The sequence below is a fragment of the Apus apus genome, chromosome 5 (genome assembly GCF_020740795.1).
Source record: "Apus apus isolate bApuApu2 chromosome 5, bApuApu2.pri.cur, whole genome shotgun sequence".
Taxonomy (NCBI): Eukaryota; Metazoa; Chordata; class Aves; order Apodiformes; family Apodidae; genus Apus; species Apus apus.
Genome location: NC_067286.1, coordinates 39031015 through 39055991, shown reverse-complemented (window position 1 = coordinate 39055991; position 24977 = coordinate 39031015). Strand labels below are relative to the sequence as shown.

The window sequence follows — 24977 nt, the reverse complement described above, 5'->3', positions numbered from 1 at the left end:
CCATTCTCATCTTTGTTTTTCCCAAGCACTCACTCATCTGTGAGAGGATTCCACTCCTCCACTGGCAGCCTAATTTCTTTCAGACTTCTAGTCAGGGATGGGGCTGGTTCCTCCCATGCTGGGAATGCAGCTACTCTCTATCAAAAGGAAATCCTCTGTAAACACATTTGCTAGGTCCCCGAGAAAGCTTTGTAAGTGTCTTTGACTTTTCCTTGACATATTGTATTTACTCAGATATCTGTCTACCAATTCATTTGCTATTTTAGTTTCAGTAGAACTGTTCTAGGTTATGAGCTCCCTTGTGCTTAGACACAATGAAGGTGTTGCCTACTCTTTAAACTAAGCACTGTAAATTAATTTATCTGAAAGAACATGTCTACTAGCAGACCTCCTTCCTGAAACAAGTATCTGTATAACTTTCTGCAAAAAGCAAGAACGAGAATACAGATGTATTTTGCATAATTCCATGAAATGCCATGAAAAAATAGTGATAAATTAATAGAGACGTACAAACTGTGGGTTCAGTGGCAGTGGTAGTACTAGGTCACAAATGACTGGATTTCAGGCTCAAACTCCTTTCCACTGACATGTGACCTGTAACACTCCAGTGCCATACTAAGCAACTCCTGAAACTTGAAGAATGTGAAATTATAAATACACACTTTCAAGCAAATCAAACTGGCTGAGAAATATTCAGTGCTGAGATCTGTTTCATCTCAAATCACCCCAACTTTGCAAAAGATTTGTGACTCAAAATGAAGATAATTTTGTGGAGAGGAGGGGTGTTGTGGATATTTCAAGAAACTGTGCTGTCATTACAAGCTGAAGTCCACCCAAAAAAGGTATGTGATTTCTCTTTGAAGAAAAAACTTATTCCACTTGGAGACAGATGGTCTTTGCAAAGCTCTGACCTTCTCCTTGACAGCTACAAATGGACTACTATTTATGATTTGTTTCTATAATCCATTTAATGTAGCAAGCTAGATTATAGACAGCAATTTATTTGTAAAAATCATAATAAACCAGCATTGTTTTAAATGCCAGATGTGGATAAATGGGAAGCAAGAACTGATGAGACAAGATTCATGTTCTTGAATCTACAGCGAAGAATTATGGCAGCCTCTAACTTTAGCTGTACTTGGAATCAACTTAGTAATTTTTAATCCACTGATTTTCTGTTGTCTGCTTAACATTTATTAATTTGTTATTATACTTATGCAATTAATACAAAAGTGGGCAAGTTTAACATGCAGAGATTATTTTTCTTTTACTAACCCAGCAACTATTTTTTGTTGTTTTGTTTGTTTGTTTGTTTTGGTGTGTTTGTTTTTTTTTAAAAAACAGGTTACCAAGAAATTCCCTCCACATCAATCATACTTATAAATGAGATACAGTAGAGGTGTTACATGCCATCTGTGAATCCACACTAAACCTTTCCCTAGATTTTTCCAAGATTTTCTATATAATTTAATAAAATAACAAGAAAAAAATAGGAAAGCTCTGTCTCCCACTTGCTGCAGTCCTAGCCAAAAGACAGTTTGAACACCTAGGACTTATCCTCTGCGAGGGGAATCTCTCCTTTAAGAGTATGATGCATCTCAGGTTCTATTGAAATAAATGGTCAGTTTGCCCCATCATCCAGAGGCCACAATTTGCCCCATCATCCAGAGGCCACAGGTTCTGTACCTTCACAACAGCCTTCAGACTGCACAGCTGTCAAGTGTTTTTCATCTGGAATGAGAGCCATTCATTTGCCCTTCATGCCACACTGATGGCTGAAATGTTTATTCAGAGGGGGAGTAGCGATAATGAGCAAGGTTTCTTTGCTCTTGGTTACCAGGGGCTATTCACAAGACTTCAGGCTCACTCACTGTGTTTCTCATTGCAACAAGAAACAGCAGAGAGTGAGAGAAAAAATAGTGTTCCCAACTCTCATTATTTTATTACGATTTTCACCATATTTGATGTTTAACTGAAAGCCTCAGTCTTTTTCCCTCTGTGTGTCACTCAGGCTTCTGCTGTAAACTGGACAAATTGACAAAATAGACTTTTTTTTATAGAGAGAGACAAGGAGTTTGCCTTAGACAATGAATTTCTCTGTGGCCTATACAAGGCTAGACTGGACCTAAGCATTTTGTTCTCAAAATGAGGATTTAATATCTCTCAGACAATACAGAGATTCATATAAATCTACAGGGTTAGGTACAAGACAACACACAGAATGAATTTAGCACTCAAAGCAGACTGTAAGATACATGAATGTGCAAGCTGAAATGCATGGAAGTGCTGCAGGGCTTACAGGAAACCAACCAAGACGTATTTATTTTTGCACAAAGAATAAAACATGGCCTTGTTTCTTCTCCTGTAATGTTTGGAAAACTATGTAGGAGATAACTTCAGTCTTTTAAGCATTTGAGTGGAAATCTGAAGTTAGTTCTTCACTTAAAAATTAAGGGTAGAACATATATGTACATTCGTGTAAGCTGTAATCACGTGACTAGCCCACTGATTTAGTGGGAAGAGATCCATGGTGTGTTTCCAAGAGTCAAAATGATCTTGGCATCCACTGATAAGATTCTGAAAAATGTATACAGTACTTAACAAACCAAGATCAGTGGGTTTCTGTAGAAGTTAACAGAAATCTACAAAACTAATGTGAAAAGCCTTAGAACAGTCTCTTTCATGGTTTTTAAACCACCCTATGGAAATTTTTAGCAAGTACATAAATCTGCTAAAAACCATGGGATCATTAAACATACCTGGACAAAAGATATCATATAATTATTGTTAATTTGGCAGAACTTTTCAGTTAAGAAAGGGAAACAGGCAAGGAACACATGTAAATTTTGGAGACTTTTATATATTTTGACCTAGTGAGTCATTTGTGGCCCACTGCACATCAATCTGCATCCCTATGAAATCCAGTGATGTCTGGTAATGCTGAGACTATGTAAAACAGCTCAGGATTTGGAAAATTAACTTGTTTAAGTCACTTCTATTATATTTTTTTCTGTTTTGTCATCTACTTATGCTGAGCACCTTCCTTAAATCTCAGGTGAAATCCAATGGACACTTCATACAAACATGTACTTCGAAGAATTGACTGTCTGGTTTAGCTGCTCAATTTAAAGCAAGACAGGGCTATAGCACTCTACATTTTGTTGGATACATTTTCTGGCTTTGTGGGGTATTGGCTGCATGACCTGATAAAAACTGAGGCTAAATGAACTCTACTATTTGTATTCCTACAGCCACAAGTTTATTGGCTTGGTTTTTTTTAGTTTAGTTTGTTGTTGGTTTTTTTCCATGGCTCTGTCTGTAAGGTTCATTACTTACAGTTACTGCAGAATCAACTTGAAATGGCCAAAATCAGTGATGGAATTTATAGCACAATAAGTGTAGTGCCATACAAGTGCTGTTACACATGAAAGGGCCTCGGAATATTCTTTTCAGCAATCCTTCTACATAGCAGAGTGTTCTGTTTTTATCAATTTAACGGAATAATCACAGGCATATTCTGAGAGGTGTAATCCTGACAGCTACACAGCAGGTTTTCTCTGAGGCAGATATTTTTACAGGAAAACAATATTTTGATAAAATCTTAGCATATCAGAACACAGAAAAGAAACTGAACACATCTTTTTCATTCTCCACATCAGGCATTTGTAGTTCCATTTCACAAACTCCCCATCCCTAAACCAGAAAAAATTTATGAAGAAAGCATTCTCACACTTGAGATATATATTAATTAGTTATTAGTTGAGCAATGCTGAAATCTAGAGTAAGAGCACATGGTGGGTACTATGTTGTGTGGAAAATGTGCAGGGCACTTGAAGATAAAACATGAAGTATAGCACCAGTAGTTGTCTGTTTATAAAGTTTATAACAATTTACATTTCTACATAGTCTGTTTTTCTTTCCAAGTGGCTCCATTATAGACATATCATATTTTACACCATTTTAAAGCACAAAAAGTTTTAACTTTAGCATGATGCATTGTGCAAAAAATACAGAAAAGACAGATTGCAGGCTGTCCTCCCCAAAACTCAACTTCATAATATGCACCTGATTGCTAATAGGCAGGCACTAAAAAACAATTTTCCTTGACATAGAAGAGCTGATAAACTGTCAACATAAACTTCGTCTTTGGTGGCTCCAGTGATCTAAAGCTGTTCTGTGAGTTTTGTACCATCAAAGTCTGCATCTTACAACCATGTCAAAATTTATGAATGCATATGACTATAAAGTGACTGAAAACAACCCATAATGTATGTCTGTGTATTGTGAAACTGCTCCTTGCTTCCTCAGGATAAACTATGTCCAGTGTGCTGTTCCTAACCGTAGGCAAGCAACTGTGGGAGAGCCAGACCAGGTTCAGTGATGCCCTCTGAGCTAATTAAAACAGGGCTCTGCATTAGGTATCTCTTAAATGCAGTGCTAGGTCTATTGTTGGACTTACCTGATCAACACAGTCTTTGCAGCAATACAGCAATGTGAAGGATCAGAGGAACTAAAGGCTGTTGATTAGTTAGGAAAAAAATGGACATTTCTAAGCACTTCAGCAGGAAGAAATTAATTAAAAGGCTATTAAGGTAATTATCTTCAAGAAGATAAATACCTATCTAATATTTCAGAGAAAAAAAACATGCCTGGACCTTCCAAAATATGTCAAAAGTGAAAGGGGTCATTGGGTTAACATGATTTAAAATTAAGCATTCAGTTCATGCATGCACAAATTTTTTGGGAAAATGCTGCAACTATTTGTATATAGAATGAGACTCCTTTACACTGAAAGTGCCAAGCTCATTTCAGGTTTAAACATTTCACTGTAACTGCTAACTACTAACTTTCATTTTCTTAGGGCTTATAACTACTAAATATTTGCATATCTGTAAAAATTCAGACCTTATTTCTGAGAAGCAGTAACTCAACAGCAGATGAGCTGTGACTGCTCTGTTATAAACATATTTGCTTGGAACAAAACGATGTGATGATCCCACCACATATTTAATTGCAAGTTTCTTATGTTTGATTGTGAAAAGACTATGAAGCATTTTGCTCAGGCTCTTCTTGTTATACGGAGGCGGCTTGCAAGTATGTCACCAGTTTTGTAAAGTGAAGCCATGGGAAGAGTTTATATTTCTTGAGCTTTCTTTTAATTAGAGCAATACTGTCAATTTTAAAGGCACCAAACTTGCACCCTGATGCTCTAATTGTATAATACTATATAATACTCTATAATACTCTTCATATGTCTCCTAATTCTTAATTTTTTTATTATTTTTTTTTTTAAAGAACAGTAGTAGACCAGAATAGACCTCAAATTTAGGAAATATTGCCAAACTCAGGCACATGCACTCTTTTCCAAGTATATCTGGATAGTCACTGATGTGCTACATTTTTTGGTTTAGGATGGAAAAATATACAAAGACTAGAATTATAATCAAATATCTCTGTACAAAGGAAAAAGGAATAGGAGCTTCTAATGTGCTATAACACACAAAAGTGGAAAGATATTGTTTACAACTGATAAAACAGACCTTGGCTGTGTCCTTTTAATGGCAAGAAATTCACACAGCAATGTGCACAAGAAGTTCTGAGAGAATAAAATACCTATCCATAAAATGTGAAATAAAACTTGAAACCCTCTACAGGGCAACCTCTTCAGAGCTCAGACCCCTTCATGCAATCTCTGTGGATTCCCAGTTAAGGCTCCAATATGAGTTTGTAAGAAAACTACCATTTGTTGTAATACATTTGGTGGTTTTATTTGTTTGGGGCCTTTTGCATGAATCTTAAACAATCGAGAAAATTAAGATAATTGTGCGCTCCCAAGCTTATTCTCAGATACTGATTTTTTTTCCTTTAAGTAGGCACAAAATTCTTGATTTTAAAGAGGGATGACCAAAAATGTAGCAGTAACAATTAACATTTCTTATTTCATACTGGTTATACATGCATTAAGGTATATAAGCCCCAGGGTCAGTATAAGCCTTGCTCAGCTTTCTTTAAAAGCACTGGGAGTAATAAAGGCTTCTATTTTATCTTCAGTGAAATAATACCGCTGAAATATCACCTCATTTCTGATGTCAGCAGTGATTTCTTTTTACCTCCATGATGTCAAATGGGAATTATTATTATTAGAACGACGGCTTCCTAATGATGCTGTAAAAAGGAGAAACTGAAACTCTTCTCACAAAACATCTATATTCTGCCTTCTCCATTGGGTAAAGCAGATGAGCTCAACCAAATGCCATCATTCAGCAAGAATCAGCTCATTAAACCAACAAATCAAGAGGCATGCTTAACCATTTAGAATCACAGAATGGTTTGGTTTGGAAGGGACCTCAAAGATCATTGAGTTCTGACCACTCGGCCATGGGACACCTCCCACTACACCAGGTTGCTCAAAGCCCCATCCAAACTGGCCTTGATCACTTCCAGGGAGGGAGCATCCACAACTTCTCTGGACAACCTATGCCAGTGTCTCACCACCCTCACAATGAAGAATTTCTTCCTCATATCAAATCTAAATCTCCCCTCTTCCAATTTGAAACCATTACCCCCTTCCATCCTATCACTACAAGCCCTCGTACAAGTCCCTCCCCAGGTTTCCTGTAGGCCCCTTCAGATACTGCAAGGCTGCTGTAAGGTCTCCCTGGAACCTTCTCTTCTCCAGTCCAACTCTCTCAGCCTGTCTTCATAGGAGAGGTGCTCCAGCCATCAGATCATATTCGTGGCCCTTCTCTGGACTCACTCCAACAGCTCCATGTCCTTCTTATGTTTGGGGTCCCAGAATTGGACACTGTACTCAAACAGAAGCACAGTGGCCGATTTGGTTACATGGTAGTGCATATGCACTCTTGTTTGACTGTGCCTTTGTTCTCCTATTCCATCAAATGAGTGGGTACAGAGGAATTTTTATCCTAAAATTTGGGCTTTTGAGTAAATTACGGATTCGAACCTTATGCCACCACCTGTTCATCGAGAAAGTCAGTGAAGAACAGCTGAAAAATGGCACTATCTGCACAACTGAATGGGGCATTTTGATTGGCTAGTACTTTCACTTTGGTCCAAATATAGAGAGCTACAGTGCATAATAATTCCCTATAATTTTTAAAATGTGCTATTACATGTATTGCTACACACTAGTTAATAAAGCCTGGAGGTCTTTAGGGAGGAGAAAAATACGGTATGGAAAAACAGAAATCAAACTGAAAAAAAAAAAGTCTCTAGATAAAGTTTGTTTTGAAATAAGAAAGGCAAAGTTTGCAATAAGTCAAGCCAGCTGCCAGCCCAGAAGCTGGATGCCATCAGCTCTGCTCCTCTCCCACAACCAGGTGGTGGGAACAGCACCCTCAGGGAGCTTTCCCAGGCTAAATTCAACGGGGAGAAAAATCTGTTTTTCAGCTGGTACATTACTTCTTTTGCTTTCTAAGGAAAAGGGTTTTGGAGTAGCTCTTTTACAGCCAGCACTAACCCAGTTTAGAGCAGGAGTTCATATTTTTCAGGGTTTTCTGAGGAGGTTCTGTTAAACTTCACACTATCTGATCTGAGTACTTTTTAATTGGCATCTCAATTTGCCTATTCAGGGCAACGATCAAAACAAAAGAAGTACCAGCCTGAGAAAATGAAGTGTGATGTGCTGGAACACAGAAATGATTTGACAATATTGATGTGCTAGGAAGAAAGGCTGAGGATAAAGTACAGCGTGTAATCACAGTTGGCTGTGACACAGACAGGCATAGTTATCTTTGGCAAGTTACTTGATCTCTCAGTATGTCAGCACTTTCCAGCCTCAAAGGAGGGTTGCAAAAGTACATTCATTAATATAAATTACATTATAAGCAGCAGGAAAAAGCCAATAAAACATAATGCTGTGCGCAGGTAAGAATATGTACCAAAAGTAAAAGCAAGTTTAAAAACTGTGTGGGAATTATGGGTTAAAAAAGTGACCAGTAAAGATGCTCTTCCAAGTTCCTGATGAGATGAAATCATAATCCAGTGTTTATCTCATTGTTGCACAACACAAATAAATTAATGCAGTTATTATACCACTAAGAAGATATGAAGAGTAGGGAGCAGGAGAGAAAGGAACTTTTGAAAAGATTCAGCTTTAGCAGGACACGGAAACAGCCTGATCCTTATGAATTGTGGGCAGCTAACATTTCAGCATGTATTGAATACAAGAATTCATGATGAAGGAAGACTTACAGGGAAGTAATTCAGACATAAAATATTATTTCTACCTTTTTTTATGTTTCAAAGAACATGTGATAGTAAAAAAATCTATTAAAAGGACCCAACTTGTGTAGCTGGTATGTGAAATGAGCTGTAAAATGTTAGCTATTCAAGGGAAGGTGCACAGTCACTTTTCCTTTATGGAATGCATGCAGAGACAGGCAATAACCCACAACTTTACCTCCTTGAGTTCAACAACTATGCTTTTTCGTGGTGCCTCTGTTACTTATACATTAACAATACATTCAAAAGGGACTTCTGCTTGCCCACTAACACAGCCTGTGACAGACCACAGTGTAATGAAAGTAATGTCTGAGTATAGGTTCCACAGACATGGAACAACTTTATTCCTAGAAGATATTTTTGTTTAGAATTTTCATGCATTTTTCGGGAAAATATTTACTTGCAGAGGCAACAGTGGAAAATATTATCTTGCAAAAATGTGTTCTCTCTCTAGTTAACCCATCACAGTTCTACAAAAGCTAAACAGACATACGTGTTTGCATAAGATGCCAGGATTATACTCCAAATCAAGATGTGTATTTCCCATTTAATGGCTATTGCTCTCATCATGTGACCAGATCAATTAGAAACACAATGAGAAAAAAATTCCTTAAATGCAAAATTCACTGAAATGCAAGTTGAAGAAACTTCCATTCAGTTTCATCTTAGTTCTGAATTTCATCGGCTGTTTCACACTTTAAATAAAGTGTGGAAATAACAGTGGAAAGATGACGCTCCTTCTTCAAATATCTTATGAACAGCAAGAATATGTACTTACCTACATCAGCTTAGTGTCAGTTACATTTTTTCAATGTATGAACTTACTGTTTTTTCTAATAATATTTTGGACAAAAACTTTGAACTTTTGGAAATAGTAGAGACAATTTGAAAAGCTATTAGTGACTGCTTTTGCACACCTAATACAATATTTTCATTATGAAAAGGAGGTGGGCAAAATATCCCCTGGCAGCAGTTACAAAACAGCCAAGTGGAGCAGAGATGTTGGCAGCAGCATCTGTCTGTCCTAGAGCAAATTCTGGCTGGCGATTTTTCACAGAGCCTTTGTGGTTTTCTTTGCTCCCATGTAATGTGTGTTCCCAATCATCAACAATAAGCCATGGCAGACAGCATTGCTGGATCACTTAAGACAAATCTGTGGACTGAAGACCTCTCTTTTTCAGTAGGCATTCCCACCTGGGAGCATGACACCTTTCTCCCAGTGTGTGATAGGAGGTGTTTTATGGTTTCCCCTCTTGTGAGATCTCACTGTTCTCACCCCACTGACTGATCTCAGTTTATTAACACTGCAATGGGTCTCACGCTGCACAATTAGTTTACACACCTAGATAATTAGTGCTACTTATGAAAGTGCAAGAGCCATTTTGTATCTCTGTGACTCAATAAAACTTGGTTCTTGAAAGAATACCAGATTTTTGCTTGTAGCTGATCTTTGTTAATTTTGAATATTTTAGTATGTATCAAAGTACACATTGATCTCTCAGTTTTCTTTCATTGTTACACCCACTTACTTTTAAGAAAGGTTGCTTCAGAATCATACTGCTCAGAGTCAAAGGCTGCTAATTTGATGATAATATTATATTTTTCTATCACTGAATTTATGAAAATAGAACACCTCCCAGAAAGTAATCTGTGTTTGCTCATTTATGTTTTCTTCCCTTTCAGAATCCAGTTTGTGATTTCCCATTTACACAGTTTGTTAACACACTGCAACAAAATCTCAACTCTGAAGCCATAGAAAGATTTAAGACAATATTTGAGGAGAAACACATCCTGGTACAGGTGTCAGGAATACTACAGCTGTGGTCATCATGAGGAATGATCAAAGCTTGAATCTTTCTTTTAATTAAGATAGCTATCAAAAAAGGCCTTTTATGTAATACTAACTGGTTAGTTTCATTAGTGCTATTGCAATAATCAATGTCTAGCTCCTATTGATGTCTCCAGATGGTAGAACAATGCTATAAATCCAGTTTAAAAGATGCTCAGCCCAGAAAATGTTTTTTTGAGAAGGTGAAGTTAGTAGCTGCTCATCACTTTGAAAAAATTGGTTGATGTATTTAGATGCTTAGTGTGAACCAAGCTTTTCCAGACAGCTCTCCTAATAGAATCTCACAGCTCTATAGCAAGGCATAAAATTAATTCTAGTCTTCTTAATCCTGTTGCAGACCATCTTTTCTTGAACCGTATCTTTATATCTACAAGTAGATACCTCATAAGACTCAGATTGGCCCATTAGTATTTTGTTCTTTTTTAAGTAATGCTGCATCTTTACTAGCTAAGAGACTTCCTTTTGACTAAAAGGTCATCGATTTACATGGATGAATTCTCGATCAGTTCTTTCTCTCTGACAAATTACCTTTAAGTCTTCCCAGTGCTGAAAAGTCTGGGGAATGCACGTGCTGACATTTAGAAAACTCTTCACATAATGCTTCCCAATGTTGGTTTCTTACTCTTTCTTCACTCAATTAAGGAGGTGTGGCAGTAACCATGTGATGAAATACTAAATTCTGCAGTTTTCTTTCTTCCTACAGAGAAAGGTCAGGATACCTTTCTGGGACAGAGTAAAATACTTGATAGAAAAGAGTTCAATGGGGGAAAATACAAGAAGAGAAAAAAAGAATTTAGGCCAAGCTGGAAAGTGGGATATGTGAATTCCCTCAGGCTGAGGAGTGAATTAAATCTGACACTAACATAGCCCACATCTGAGATATGAACTAATAATTAGGCTATTATGCAAAAAAAAACCCAACAGCTGCCTTCTATTTCTTCCTCTTTCCCATTCTCCCAAAATGGAAGGTGGTTTTCTGCTCTGTGCTTAACAAGCCCATGATATACTGGTTCCTTAAAGTGATGTTGGAATAGGGACATCTTATTTCTGAATTCCAGGTGAATCTTTCATTTAGATGGGAAACAAACCTTTCAATTTTTGATTGAATCAGGAGAATGGTATCACAAGGTGGCATAATTTTGCCTCTCTATCAGAGTTTTTGGCTCTCTTGCCTTCTTGGATTAATGATTCAGAAGTCTGCCAAAAACTGCACTTACTTCAAGTGCACAACTGAGATTTACAAATCTTGCCAAACTCTGCAAGTTCTTCTAAAAAAGAAATAATGAATATATTAATTTTAAATTGTGAATAAAAGCAGGAATAAGGCTGATAATAGAACTGTGACGGAAATGAAATTTCCAAAATAAATTTAATTTACATCTTCCAAAACTGGCATTCAAAGAATTCTAGCTTTATGACTTTATATGCAAAATCTGAGAGCACAGTCTCAGAAAATGTTTAATTTTAAGCAAGTTGGTAGAAAGACACCATTGCATAAAACTGATAGATTAATTCATGTAGACTGCAAAGACTAATTTGTGAAAACACTTTTATGGAGTTTTAAACATTATTTAAAATATTTAAATATGCAGAAACTGATGTGTGAGGCATAGCCAACCAAATTTGAATCCTCCATTACTGAAATGCAGACATTAAATGTGCAAAAAACCACCAAAATTTCTAAGCTAAACGTGTCGAACCAATTTATCTTTTTTAAAGCAATTTGCTTATTTTTATGCAGTATGTCCACTGGTACCTCAGATTATGCTGTTAGGTTTAACAGTCATTTAATAAATAATGAAGATAACTTTGCTCCCTTTACTGCAATTTAGTCTGTTTGTTTAAGCTTGCCTACTTTCCATAATTCTCTTGTGCATGAAGAACACCAGAGAGAAAAACAGGTGTAAATACGTGCTCTTGACATCAGTAAGATTTGTGATTCTGTAAAACAGCATTGCAAGGTTTACAGTTGTACCCAGTGCTGACAATTCTATGACATATTAAGGGATTTCAGAATGCCTGAAAATCATATTCAAATAGCTGAAACAAAGTCCATGTCATTCAGCTCCAAAGATGATGTATGTCCTTTTCCATAATCTCAAGGCACTTTTCAAAGACACCATGCTTCACTTCAAAGCAGAAGTACCTGAGTAACCTAACAAATATTTCTTTTCTCAATAATATGGCCTCAGAAGTCTAGGTTGAAAGTTAAGATTTTGCTTTGTTCAAGAGACCAGTGTCAACCCCTAAAAGTCTGAACAAAGAAAATCCTAGCACAACCTAACATGAAAATAAATGTGACAACACAGTAACAGCATGCTACAGGGTAGCAGGAAATGTATTGCTGGATTTGAACAAAGTAGAATTCGATTAAAATTACCTTTGATACATCTGAGAAAGCAGGACAATTAAAACATTGAAGGTGGGACAACTAAGTGGGCAGAACTGTAACCCTCAAAAAGAAATGCAGGAAAACAAATGGGAAAGGAGATAGAAGGGAGACAACAAAAATCCAAATGAAATAAAAACTTATCTTTTATTGATGAAAAAAATGAAAAAAGTAAGATTTGATACATTTTTAGGAGAGAATAACAGTAAGTCTCTGCATTATGTATCTTAGACAGCAGCTGTAATGGTAATACATTCTGAATCTTGCAGTGAATGGAATGACCATTTTTTCCTTGCTATTTGTTCGCAATGGTTTTTATCAGCTGACTACATTTTATTTGACTTTTTTTTTTTTTTTTAAGATTATAGATTTATTAACTGAAAACTGAATAGTTCCCTAACACTGTATGTAAACTCTTTTCCTATGAGCTCTGAGCATAAGAGTATTATGAATAGGGAAAATCAGATTAAAGGAGGGTGCTGGGAAAAAATGAAATGGAAGGAGCGAGTTAGGATTAATCATGTAACCACCTTCCCATTTCAGACTTTTAAGGCAATATCATTCATGGAGAAAAGGCCATTACCTCCATCTTTAGGTATAATTCAAAACTAATTAAATCAGCCCAGGAAGGAACTATAAACACAGTTCATGTCATGTCAGAATGGTCTGGAACAGAGCCTCTTTGAGGTATACATATATGCAAGTCCATCAGTGTGGGTTTTGTTCCTGCATTTCTTTTGAAAGAAAATTAGTCCTGACTAGATCAACCTAAATGATTAATCAGTTTCATTCTGACTGTATCCAATTTTATGTGATTTTCCTGAGGCAGGGATCACTCATTCTGAAAATTGGCTAAGCATTTTGTGGAACACCTCAATCATTTGCTATACAAAAAAACCCCATTCATCAGCAGCCTGCAAAGGAGGAAAAATATGAAGATGTGGTTCTGAGCTTAGTAAGAGTTTGAAACAAGACACAACCACATCACAAAGATGAAAAATGTCATCACTGATAGAGTACTGAATTCATGAGCAGCCGAGTACCTTTGACAGAGTTAAACCTGACTGACAAAAGATACGGAGTTCCCACCACCACTATTCCTGATGAATGTTTGTATGCTGCTTCAGGAGGATTATCCACCCACAATGACATAAGAGCTTAAGGGAAGCTGTCAGCCAGGAGCTCTTGCTTTTTGCAGAGGGAAAATTCAGTGCTCTGTTGTATTCTGAAGGTGTGAGACAGTGGTTCCAGAGTCAGCCTGCTCCACTTGGATTTCCTGTAGGAACTCCACTGCACATTACCCCAGATGGTATGGTGTTTTCCTGGGTAAGTGCTGGAGGCCTTCCAGGGACCTCTGATGAAGAACTTGGCCAGCTATTCCCATGACCTTTGTCAGTATTATGTAACTATTCTTCCCTTTGATAATTTATTTGAGTTGTACATCTGTAAGTATCATGGATCTTTCTTAATTTTGCAAAAATATATACCTGAACAAATTCAGTAAGTTTTTTTCTGGCACTGGACTTCTAAGAATCAATAATTAAATTAGTAACATTCCTAAAACTGTGTCATTCACTATAGAAGTTGAGTTGTATTATGCTTGTTGAATACACCAACTGAGAATGATGCTTAAACAAAGCAGTTCTTAACACTTGGTTAAAAAGACATTCACATGATCCAGCTCTTACAAAATGAATACACAATTTTTCTGGGGCTCATTGAGGTTGTGGATAATTATCCTTCCATAGAACATAGAGTACCAATAACCACGCTTTTGAAAAACTGACAAAGTACAATTCATATGGCTGGACACAGCTGAATTCAGCCAAACACTTTCAATTACAAAATCCTTGAAAACATCAAAAAGCAGAAGAACTACGCCTCTATATTTACACATGCCTAGGACTTGCACATTGTTTATGCAGTTTTACTCATGCTGATTTGCTGATGCCTCATGGGAAAATTTAGAAAGAAGCAAATGTTTTATTTACTGACAGTTTTGTTGACTATCATACTTTTTTTTTTTTTTTTTTTTTTTTTTTTTAATCTATTCCTTGTGTCACGGAAAAGATGGCTAAAAATATATATCTGATCTTTCAAAATTCATTCTGCTCTGTGACATCTCAGTTATGGATTTCAGTGTTTCCATGAGGCATCAGCAAGTCTAAAAGAGAAATAAAATTATATGTATATAATAGACATCACTGTGGCCTTCTTTTGAGTGAAGGGTCTACTGTGAATTTCAAAAACTGTACTGTAAGGAGTAAAAAAACTACCTTGTGAAGCCAGCCCATTTTAGCTATGTTCTGTTCTGGTGCTGGACTAACATTAGATATCTGTAGTCCAAGAAGAGAGAATGACAAAGTCACTCACATGGCCTCTTGTTCTCACCTTCATCTGACAAAAAATGCCAGACTACAAAATCCACAGACAAATTATCTGTTTTGTCCCATTATAATTGCAGTAAAAATACCCAGAAAAGCAAGTTCTCTGCCAATCTAACTTTGGTCCAGCCTGGATGGACCACACATGATCATGAAACTGTACTACCTCAGGGAACTGCCCATTCATTCATTTGCCTTCCTCCTCTTGAGACTGCCAGTACAATTCCTTGTCTTGATACCTTCTGAGACCTGAAAACTGGTGAGCATGAACAAGTTCTGAGTGCATTCTTTCAGGTGTTGATAATTAAGCAGTACACAGATCAAAATTTGTGGTGCCTTAAGAAACCATTGATTTAGACCTAAACTGCCATTAGGAACAACTTTCATCATCTTGCCATATAACCTATGCAACAGAAGGACTCCCAGTCCTCCCAGTTTGTTTGCAAAGAAGACATTTCTACCAGATTTTAACTGCTCAGGTAGACTACCTCAATGTTCTATTCACAGAGAATTTTTTGGGATAAGTGAATTGGAGAATTTTACTGCAAAGCTCCACCAAATCTTCAAAAAACTGAAGAAAAAAAATTACATGTTTTTGAAAGTTTTTAAATGAACACTGACAATCAACTTCTTTAAATACACACACATTTGTAGACTCGTTTTCTTGCACCACTCTTTTATATTGTATAGTACTTAATGGATGACATATTTCATTCCACAAGTTGACAGTGTTAAAAATGTGCTATTCCTTCTAGTTTTAGTATACTGTAAAGCCATTGACAGCTGCAGGCACTATGAGCAATATATGACTGAAGAAAAATGAGCTTATTGCTGATAAGGAACAAGAGACTTTCATATCTTAAAAGTCTGAAATCCAGCAAATATGATCCCCAGCAGCAGATGCCCCTCAGACAGACAATGAAAGAAAAATGGTGGAAAAGTACTCGTTGTGACTTGTTGTTTCCTTCAGCCAGAACAGGAGCGAAATTAAATAGCTCTAGCATACTGTCCGCATGAAGAAATCCTACCTCTCTGGGAAAAAACATAACCCTAAGACAACTAGCAGTCTAACAAAAGGAGCAGTAATTTTCCACTATGGAAAAGTGATGTTACTGTGACTCACCTTCTTTGGTAAAATATACCTTTACTCTAAATGTGTTGCTCTTTTGAAGGCTATCATGCTGTGATCATCAATGTTGACTGTAATAGTAATCAATTTAACGGAGGTGTAGCACCTCAGGCTTGAAAGATTGTATTAATGATTCTTTAACAAAAGGAATGAAACATTTGAAAACATGAAAGCTGCTTTCTTTGTCTATTAATGTGTCCCTGAAACATGGATCAACGTAATTTAAAGATGTCAGTATTTCATGCTACAGTGCAACCCTTACCTTGTATCCTGACGATTTGATGTGCACTCCTCGCTTGGTCAGTGTAGATTTCATTCGGATGAAAAAGGAGCGCTCTAGAGTGTTGTCAGTGGTTAGTAAACTGGGGCTTGTAGATTCCACTAGGGAACAGAAAAAATACATATACACATAATTTAGATTTTATACATCCCCTCTAAGCTATTTTTCAGGTGCAATCCTTGAACTCACTAAAAATAAATGACTGATGGATGCTAAGAGTGTTGTAATCAATTTAACTCGTTTAGAAAATGTTTACTTAGCAAAAAAAATTTGAAAAATATATGTATACTCAGTCTCATTTTCAGGTTATTTTCCTACAGAATTTTTAACAGAGATTTGTCTCATTAACTCTTTCTTTCACTATTTTGTTACAACTGGAGTTGATTCGTTGTTTTATAAACTGTAGAGTTCCTCAGTACTTTGTGAAAGGCAAAGTCTCACTGAGGAAGCAGTTCTGTCTGCTGTAAAGAGGCTGCAAATTCTTCAGGCTTTTATTCCCGTCTCCACTCTTGGCTTGCAGTGATACTTACAGGTTCTGAATGCCTTGGTTTCCCCACTATTGAGTATTAATTATTGGCAATAATGCACTGAGTAACTGAAGGCAAAAATGAACAAGGACATGACACTATTATTATTATTATTATTATTATTATTATTATTATTATTATTATTATTATTATTATTATCATCATCATCATCATCATCATCATCATCATCATCATCATCATCATCATAGTTGTTAATTATTGGTGACTAAATGGCCACTAAGGAAATACCTTTTCAGTCCAATTGAAGAGATATTTGCACCTTGAAACTAAAAATCTCACCTGTGCTTCTCACTCCCTCAACTGCAGCCATTTAAAATAGTAAACAAATACTCTTAGCATAAACCATGATAAAATTGTGAGTACACCACCAGTCTTCACTGAGATACTCTCTATACAATTTTTATTATCACTATTTTTAGCCCTGATAATCAAATACAGCCCAAAACATTACTAATGGGAAAGTTCTGGAGCAGCTTATAATAAGCAAGCAGTATTGGAGACTAACTTTCAGTTTCAATGAGGAATTAACACTAAATTAAAAAAGTTTTTTATTCTGTTATTGTTTGAAGAACCAACCAAACTACTAGTAGAAAGTATTCAAGTATTAAAAAAGCATGTCATGCAGTCAACAGAAACACAAGCACTTGTTTGTGAGCTAAGGATTACATCCAATTGTCCTTGATTTAATGTGGTCACATTGTCTTGTGTTTGTGACATTTCAACTCTATTGTGATGAAATAACTGACAACAGTGCCCGTTTCTTTACTGTCTCTCAAGATTTTTTTGTTTTAGACAGCATGAATTCGATGTCATTTTAAATGTACAGCTCTTTATCACTCGAGGGAAAAGCAGAGGCATGTTATATTTAGTACTTTCATTTCTTCTGATTAAATATGAATTACTATGAAATTTTTCTCATCATCTAACACGCCATAATACGCCAACAGCTTTTTAATACACTATATAAGCACAAACTTCTGCTCTAAGAGTTTAATTTGCCCCTCTAATCCAATCACATCAACCTTATTTCTCTTATCAGAGATTCCCATTTTGAATTAAATGAGCTCATTAGTTTTAATCAAAAGCAGAGAGATCAAAACTTAAACGTAAATGCTTTAGATCAGAACTGTCAGTCAGCCGTGCAGTTCTATTTTACTAAAACACAAGATCAGAGACCCTTAGAACCAATTTTTTCTCGTAAGGGATGCCAAGAGCTTGAAGATGCTGTATCTTTTTTTCTTTTTGCAAGGACAGATTATACATTTAAGGTTAGACTTAATTTAGAGTATTTTTTTTTTCATCCTCGTGGAAATGGGAAAGTATGCCATTCTGCTGTTGTCTCTCTCACATTGACTGGTGCTGGTCCTTGGGGACCTGAACCAAATGTGAAGCCATCACAATCTATGTAACAAACGTGTCCTCAAAAAATTCAGCTCTGTTCAGCAATGACATATAAGAAATAAAACTCTGAAATGAAAGATAGGTGTTTCAGGGTTCAGCGTAGTGAAACCCTGAAATAGCAAGCAGGGTCACCAGCATAGCAGCAGTACTGGTAAAATGAGTATCATAATTAATTATTATTTTTATTGTACAGTACTCTACAGTGCAGTAGCTAAAGAGTACATTAAGAAACCACAGCATGGGTGCTTCCTGCTGTGTGAAGAAATGCTAAAATCAGCTTAACAAGTGTAGTTGTTGTAGTCCAGTACATTATATTCTAGCACAGGCAGTAAGTACAATATGTCCTCATGTGTTCTAATGGTACTCACCTAAACACACAGAAGTAGTGTTAATTAAACACACAGTATCTCATGTTCAAAAAATTATTAGGCTGTAATACATATGTACCATTTCCAGGCAATTGAAAGTAAAATTTCTCTTTCATACACAGTTTTATGAAAGACAGGAAGACATCTAACATCTAGTTGAGTATACCTCGCATTGATGTTTTCTGGGCTCATGTCACCTTCTATCGTAAGCTTAACATTATTTATATATACATTACTATAATATATACAAACATATACATCTCTGTAAGTGAATGTTATAAAATGCATATAATTTATCCAACAGACTGGAACAGTGTCTATCATATAAATATGTATACTGAAGTGTTTGATTTTCTTTAACAAAAAGTACCGGAGAACGTATGTGTGAGATGGGATTAGTTACCTAAAAGTCCAGAACAGCTTACGAATAGCTTTCTGAATTTCTCTCAGGAGGGAAGCATTATGGCTGATAGCACAAATCTGCATTCAGAGTTGCACCCACCCATAGAAGATACTGTAACAATACTAACGGTGATTATGCATGCAGGATTTTTTAAACAGGATGTGTACAGAACACATCCACCGATGGCAGTGAGATTTGCACAGGAATATATGGAATATGGTCCATTATGAGTTCTCAGGAGTTTATTTTAAATGCCTATCACTGAGCCTTCTTTCTTTTTTTTTATTTTTTCTTTTTTCTGTTTTTTTTTTTTTTTTTTTCCCAATTATGTCAAAGGAAGCTAGCAATCTAAGGAACATCAGAATGAAACTCTGGAGGATTTAATTTTTTCAAGAGGGGATTTTTTTATTATTATTTGTAATCTAAGACCTTTAAAAAAGCCTGAAATAAGCAAGGTCTGCTTTGCCTGATACTGGAGTAACTAAAGATGTCTTTTACACTGAAAAAATAGTGCTCCTGGGCTGAATTTACTGAGTCTAAGCCACTGTTGAGTTATAAACCTCTGAAACTGAGTTTAGAATTCTAATAATATGATAAAAGTCATCACTTGCTGTGTGTGAATAAAAGCACTATAGACTCTAAACTAGAGTTTAGAATTCTAATAATATGATAAAAGTCATCACTGCTGTGTGTGAATAAATGCACTATACACTGTCAGGCACAGAAGTATAAAAAGTAAGTCTGGATTGTCTTTGCAAAACAGGTAACTGTGTACTCTGTTGGGAAAGCACTTGCCTCTGTGTGTCCTTAAATATCTTCAGCAGTTATTACTAAAGGAATAAACCTCTTTCCACTCTCAAAGCTGCTAATGCAGGATGATATTTCTGGACACAAGGAATGTACTGTCCATCTCAAAGGGCATGAAGCTGCAGCTTACTATACCTGTACAGAAGTGTCATAAATGCTAAAATGTTAACTAAGAGCCAACGTAGTATGAACTACTGGCCGATACACAAAATTATTTAGTTATCTCCTTCTAAGCTTTTCTTTGTGAACAAGTCTTGTAGTTCTGATCCTTCAATTGGCTATGTCTTGGGAATCAATCCTGGGCCCAGGCCCCCCAAACCAGTCATGCGCTGCTTAAATTTACCTGCTGGAAGAGTTCTCCTGATGTTAGTGGAATGTATACTGATAAACATGCATGTAACTGAAGGACTGAGGTCCATGGTTCCGATCCAGCAGCAATCTGCAGATGTACTCTGCATCTGTGTGCAGCCTGACTACCTTAATGCTACAGAGCAAAACAGTGGAAAACAATGCAAATAATTGCTATTACACAGCAGAAGCACAAGCACTGTCCCTATGACTGATTCACAAGCACATTCAAATTCAGATAAACTATTTGTCCCTCAGGAAAGAAGAACTTCCAAATTTGATTTATGTCTTAAATAACAAAATGCTGCCAAAGCAGCCTGAATAAATATTCACCAACTTCTGTTTTTTTTTCTCTCATATGTGTTAAAAATAATTGAGAAGAAAAAAATGCTTTTTTGCATGCAAACAGATAAGTGATAGGCTTCTTATTCTTAGGAGGATCAGATGCTACAGACAGTAACAAGGAAATGGAGGGGATTGGTGGGGAAAAAAAGCTTATGCTTTAGCATACAGGAAAATCTGGATTTGATAGCATTTTGGAAGTTTTCATGTGGCTTTAATTTTTCTTCCTTGAAAACAAATTCAGTTCTCAAACTCCAAGTACACAGCTCTTAAAAGAAAAGAAAAATAAAAGAACATACAAAATAGTAAGAAGAAGGGAGCTCTCGTCTCATGTTATCTCTTACACTTGCAAAACTCCACATTTTCTTGAAGTTAAACAACTGAGATTCATTATGTTCAGATGAATAATTAGGTAATATAAATCTATCATTTTCAGTCAGACTGGATGCATCTTTGTAAATCTTTCTATTTGTTCTGTGCAGTTTATTGGCTACAATCAGACATTAAAAGACTTTCCAGGAAAATTTAACCTTGAGTAGTTAACTGTGCCTCTTTTTCTCGTATTATTGTCTCTTAAAGTGAATTTTTAATCAGAAAAGTGACACTTAGAAAAGCACTGTTGACAAGGTCATTCTCTCTCACTAGCTTACAGATCAAATTTGATCATTTTATAAGCTAAAAGATACATTTTTTCTAACTACTAGCCCAGCAAATACAATTCAGAAGCTTCAAGGAAAGACAAATTATTTCAAATAAGTGCAAGTTACTATGAAATTATACTTAGCACTTGTGCAAATGCCTGGTTTTGAGTGAAGTGGGTTCAGTCTGATTGCAGGCTGAACATGGGCAAGTACTGGAAGCTAAAGCTTGCTCTAGAAAGGTGCGGAAGATTCTTGGATTATTCCAATGAACCACTTAGACATACTTATGCAGACAGGCAGCTGACCTGGAGACCAACCAATGAGCACAGAGCTAAAAATCTCTATAGGTGCACTCTTGGTCTTGCTGGTGTACTCAGCACCTTGCAAAATCAAGGACTACCTGAACTATTTAGTTAAAATAGTGTAGCCTCATCTTTGCCACCCACAGTTTCTAAAAGGAGCTGTGGCTGTAAACTGTCCCACTTAAAAACAGTAACTTGAATTCTGGAATAACCAGATTTGGATCTGAAATTCATGGTACTTGTATCTAACTTGGTAAGACTCTTAAAATTCCTGTTTTGCTACTTACTGAAAAGCTGAAGAAGTTGAGAATTGGATGCCAGGTTTATGGTGAGAAGGTGACTTAATTCCCTTATTTTCTTTACATAGAGGGGATAATGCTGGGTTGTAGCCAAGCCCTCACTGAAAAGGGGAAGGCTCAGGAAAGCTCTTCCAAAAGAAATGGAAAAAATGGATGACTTCCTTTAAAGAATTTATTGCTATGTAATGTTTTCAGACAAGATAATAAACTGTTCTTTCTTGTCATTCTCCCTCCAAGACAATTCACTTTTCATGACCTATAAGGCTATTAGAAACTCAAAGGCATAAAAACCTTAAACCATATCAGACTTCTGTTGAAAGCTGGTTCTTCAAAAATTTTTTTTTTTTTTTTATGATCCACATGTGATGGTGCACACTGTCAAGAACAGATGTTTGGTACTGGGAGAACAAATGACTAAGTCAGACATATACAGCCTAATTTTTTAATGTGATAAAAATATGTGCATTCAGCCAGAAGTCAAGTCAGCGAAGTAGCAGAGAATTTAGATACAACAGCCAGAGACATGGGGGAACATGTTTAATATCTGATCCACCCTGTATGCTGTGGTTTTACAAGAACTTGGATACTAAACAGGAATCTGTTGACTTGAACTCTTTGGCCATAAGACAGTGTGGTTTCCAGTTTGTTAAAAATTTCCTCCAAAGTAGTGAAAACCTCAGTGTTTAAATATACAAAACTGGGACAAATTCTTGGAAATGCATGAAGAACAGTTCGTTCATTTTGGGGATGAATTCTAAGTGACCGAAGAATTAACTGATTAGTGCACACGTGAGTTTACAGTGTTCTTGTGTTACCTCACAGTGTCTGAGATATGCACAGCAATGGCAGTTTCACACAGGACCTCCAGAAGAAACAAGTCTTTCTGGAGCAGCTGATGGATGCCAAGTCTGTCCCAAGTAGCACAAGTCCCCTACCTTTGGGAAACTTAAGCCACTCGTCCCATTTAAGTAAGTAGGAATAGTATGAAAAGACTTGGATCAAGTTCCTAATGATTATTTTATCATTTCTAGCACCCTGTGTGGCCTGTTGCCTAGGGCTTTGGTTGTACGTGCCAACATTCAGTCTGGTGTATGTGGTTACAGCAGCCTTTGCAATATGCTTGTGGTATTCCCCAAAATACACCAGACTAAACATTAACCACACCCCAAAGCAAGACAGATTTTTCTAAAGGAGCTTACTGTGGTTTTATCAATGCATGAGCAATATTGTGCATGCAATTACTGGCAAAGTTATAGTTGCACATAACTACCATATATATATACACAAACAACACAACTTTAGTGTGCAAACTCTATTTGCCTGTGATTGTTAATGCTCAATTTGCAGGTTTTATAAGTGCAAGCACTACTATGTGCATAGCATATTTCAGGAACACAAAAGATTACAACTGCATCTGGCTTATTTAGCCATGCTTTGGAAAGTTATTCTGTAGTGTTACAAATAATGAGCTTACCTGTTCTTTAATCCAGACCAGAGCCATGTACTGGCTGTAGCTATGCAGAGCAAACTAAAGTACAAACTCTTTAAATAGGCTTTTCCTGGTATTATACAGAATTTCTGAATGTTCTATTATCCTTATGGAACCAAAGTAATTGAACTACTCTTTATTGGACTAAGAAATATTACTTTATTTAATGTCTCTCAAAGCTTCCTTTTCTTGTGCTTCTGCATCTCCTTTTATTTCTTCTTCTTCTAGTCTGGAAAGATGTCTTATCAGGCAGTTATTTCCCAACATATGCAATTTACTTCCCATGTAAACTTTACCCACAGACTTATTTATATATCTGGTAAAATATAGAATGAGTTAAGTGCCAGGATAGAGCTATAAAGAAAGTGCTGCCAGGATGAAGCTGTGAATAAGAGTTTTGTTACTCCTATAATGCTGAAAGACAGATCTTGCAACAAATCTATGAAATACACAGAGCTTTTTTTGCCTGTTTGTAAACAACATAATAAAGTTTTGCTATTAACAGAACAAACCATAGTAGGAAACTTTGAAAAAATATTTGGAAATATTACAGTCTACTGGGCTTCAATCCATTATCTAAACACTCACAAATGTATCCACATTCATCTGATAGACCAGAACACCTCACAAAGAGGTGTTACAGACTAGAGAGTGAGTGGTGCATAAACCGTACTGCATATGAGGCTCAAACTTGTTTCTACAATTTTACATTTACAGGTAATTTATTTTAAGGAACGGAATAAATAATCTGAGCTGACCTGTCAGCTTGGTTTCATGTGAGGTCAGTAACATCCATGAATTTTCAAGGCTTAGTGACAGCCTCAAAGAAAATTAGCACAGTGATATAATTTCCCTACCGTTTGCTTGCATTGCAGCAATTCTAATAAAGTTTGAAACAGAACACCACATCCAATGGCTAGGACAGGTTCTGCTGTTAGAACAGTACACAATCATAAGTAATAGCACACCTGTCCTCTGTAAGGAATGGGTATGGAGGAAAGAAACTGGGAAATGAGGAAACAGCAGAATAAAATAAAGACCCTGACTAGTTTTGAGGGTAAAAACTTTACTGAATTCCCCAATGGCTTTACCAGCCAAAGAGGAATACAGGACTAGATGCTACATCTCTTGAGATGTGGCTGGTTTCCATGAGTGAAATAATCATTATCCTTACTGCACACCTTCCGATAAACTATTTTAAGCATTTTGTTTCAGCACAAAACATTAAATACTGATAATGTCCCCCTTGTTCATGCACTAGAAGGATCAACTGTGGGTATTTTTTCTCTCTTGCTAGTTTTCTGCTCTTGCCTAGCAACTTGTGAATCATTAACTGACACTCCAGAGCATAGCTGTGAAAATAACTGTGGTTCAGTGCTGCCAATAATGGCCCACTAAAGTTCCTTCCCAGCACATGGTATAAAAAAAATCCGCAACAAACATTAAAAAGTCCCTTCTGATGTTGCCTAACACTGCCAGCCTGCTTGGGCTTAAAAAGCACAATAAATAGGTTGCTTTCCAGTTTTTCATATGCCAAATGGGAGGTGCTTTTTGATGAAGCTTTTCCTGGAGGGAAAGAAGAGCAGCCGAGTTACCTCATGCTGCTCAGTCAATGTTTGGCCGATCCCACTGTGGGGAAACATACACAAGTGTCAAAGTCAAGCTGTTGCTAGTGGATGTTTCTGTACTCTGCCACTAAGCAGGAGGAAAGTTCAAGAGAAAAAATGGAGTATCATAAAGATAGTCCTTGAGAG

General features: G+C 36.5%; 1 protein-coding gene across 8 annotated transcripts in view; it reads right to left on the bottom strand.

Annotated features, from left to right (window-relative positions):
- NPAS3 (neuronal PAS domain protein 3) overlaps nucleotides 1-24977 on the bottom strand; it is a 616938-nt gene that overhangs the window by 42899 nt on the left and 549062 nt on the right. For all 8 annotated transcript variants that reach the window (XM_051621658.1, XM_051621659.1, XM_051621651.1 and 5 more), the window contains one exon: nucleotides 16258-16376. In XM_051621658.1, coding sequence (XP_051477618.1) covers nucleotides 16258-16376 — 119 coding nt within the window. The remainder of the gene's footprint in view (nucleotides 1-16257; nucleotides 16377-24977) is intronic.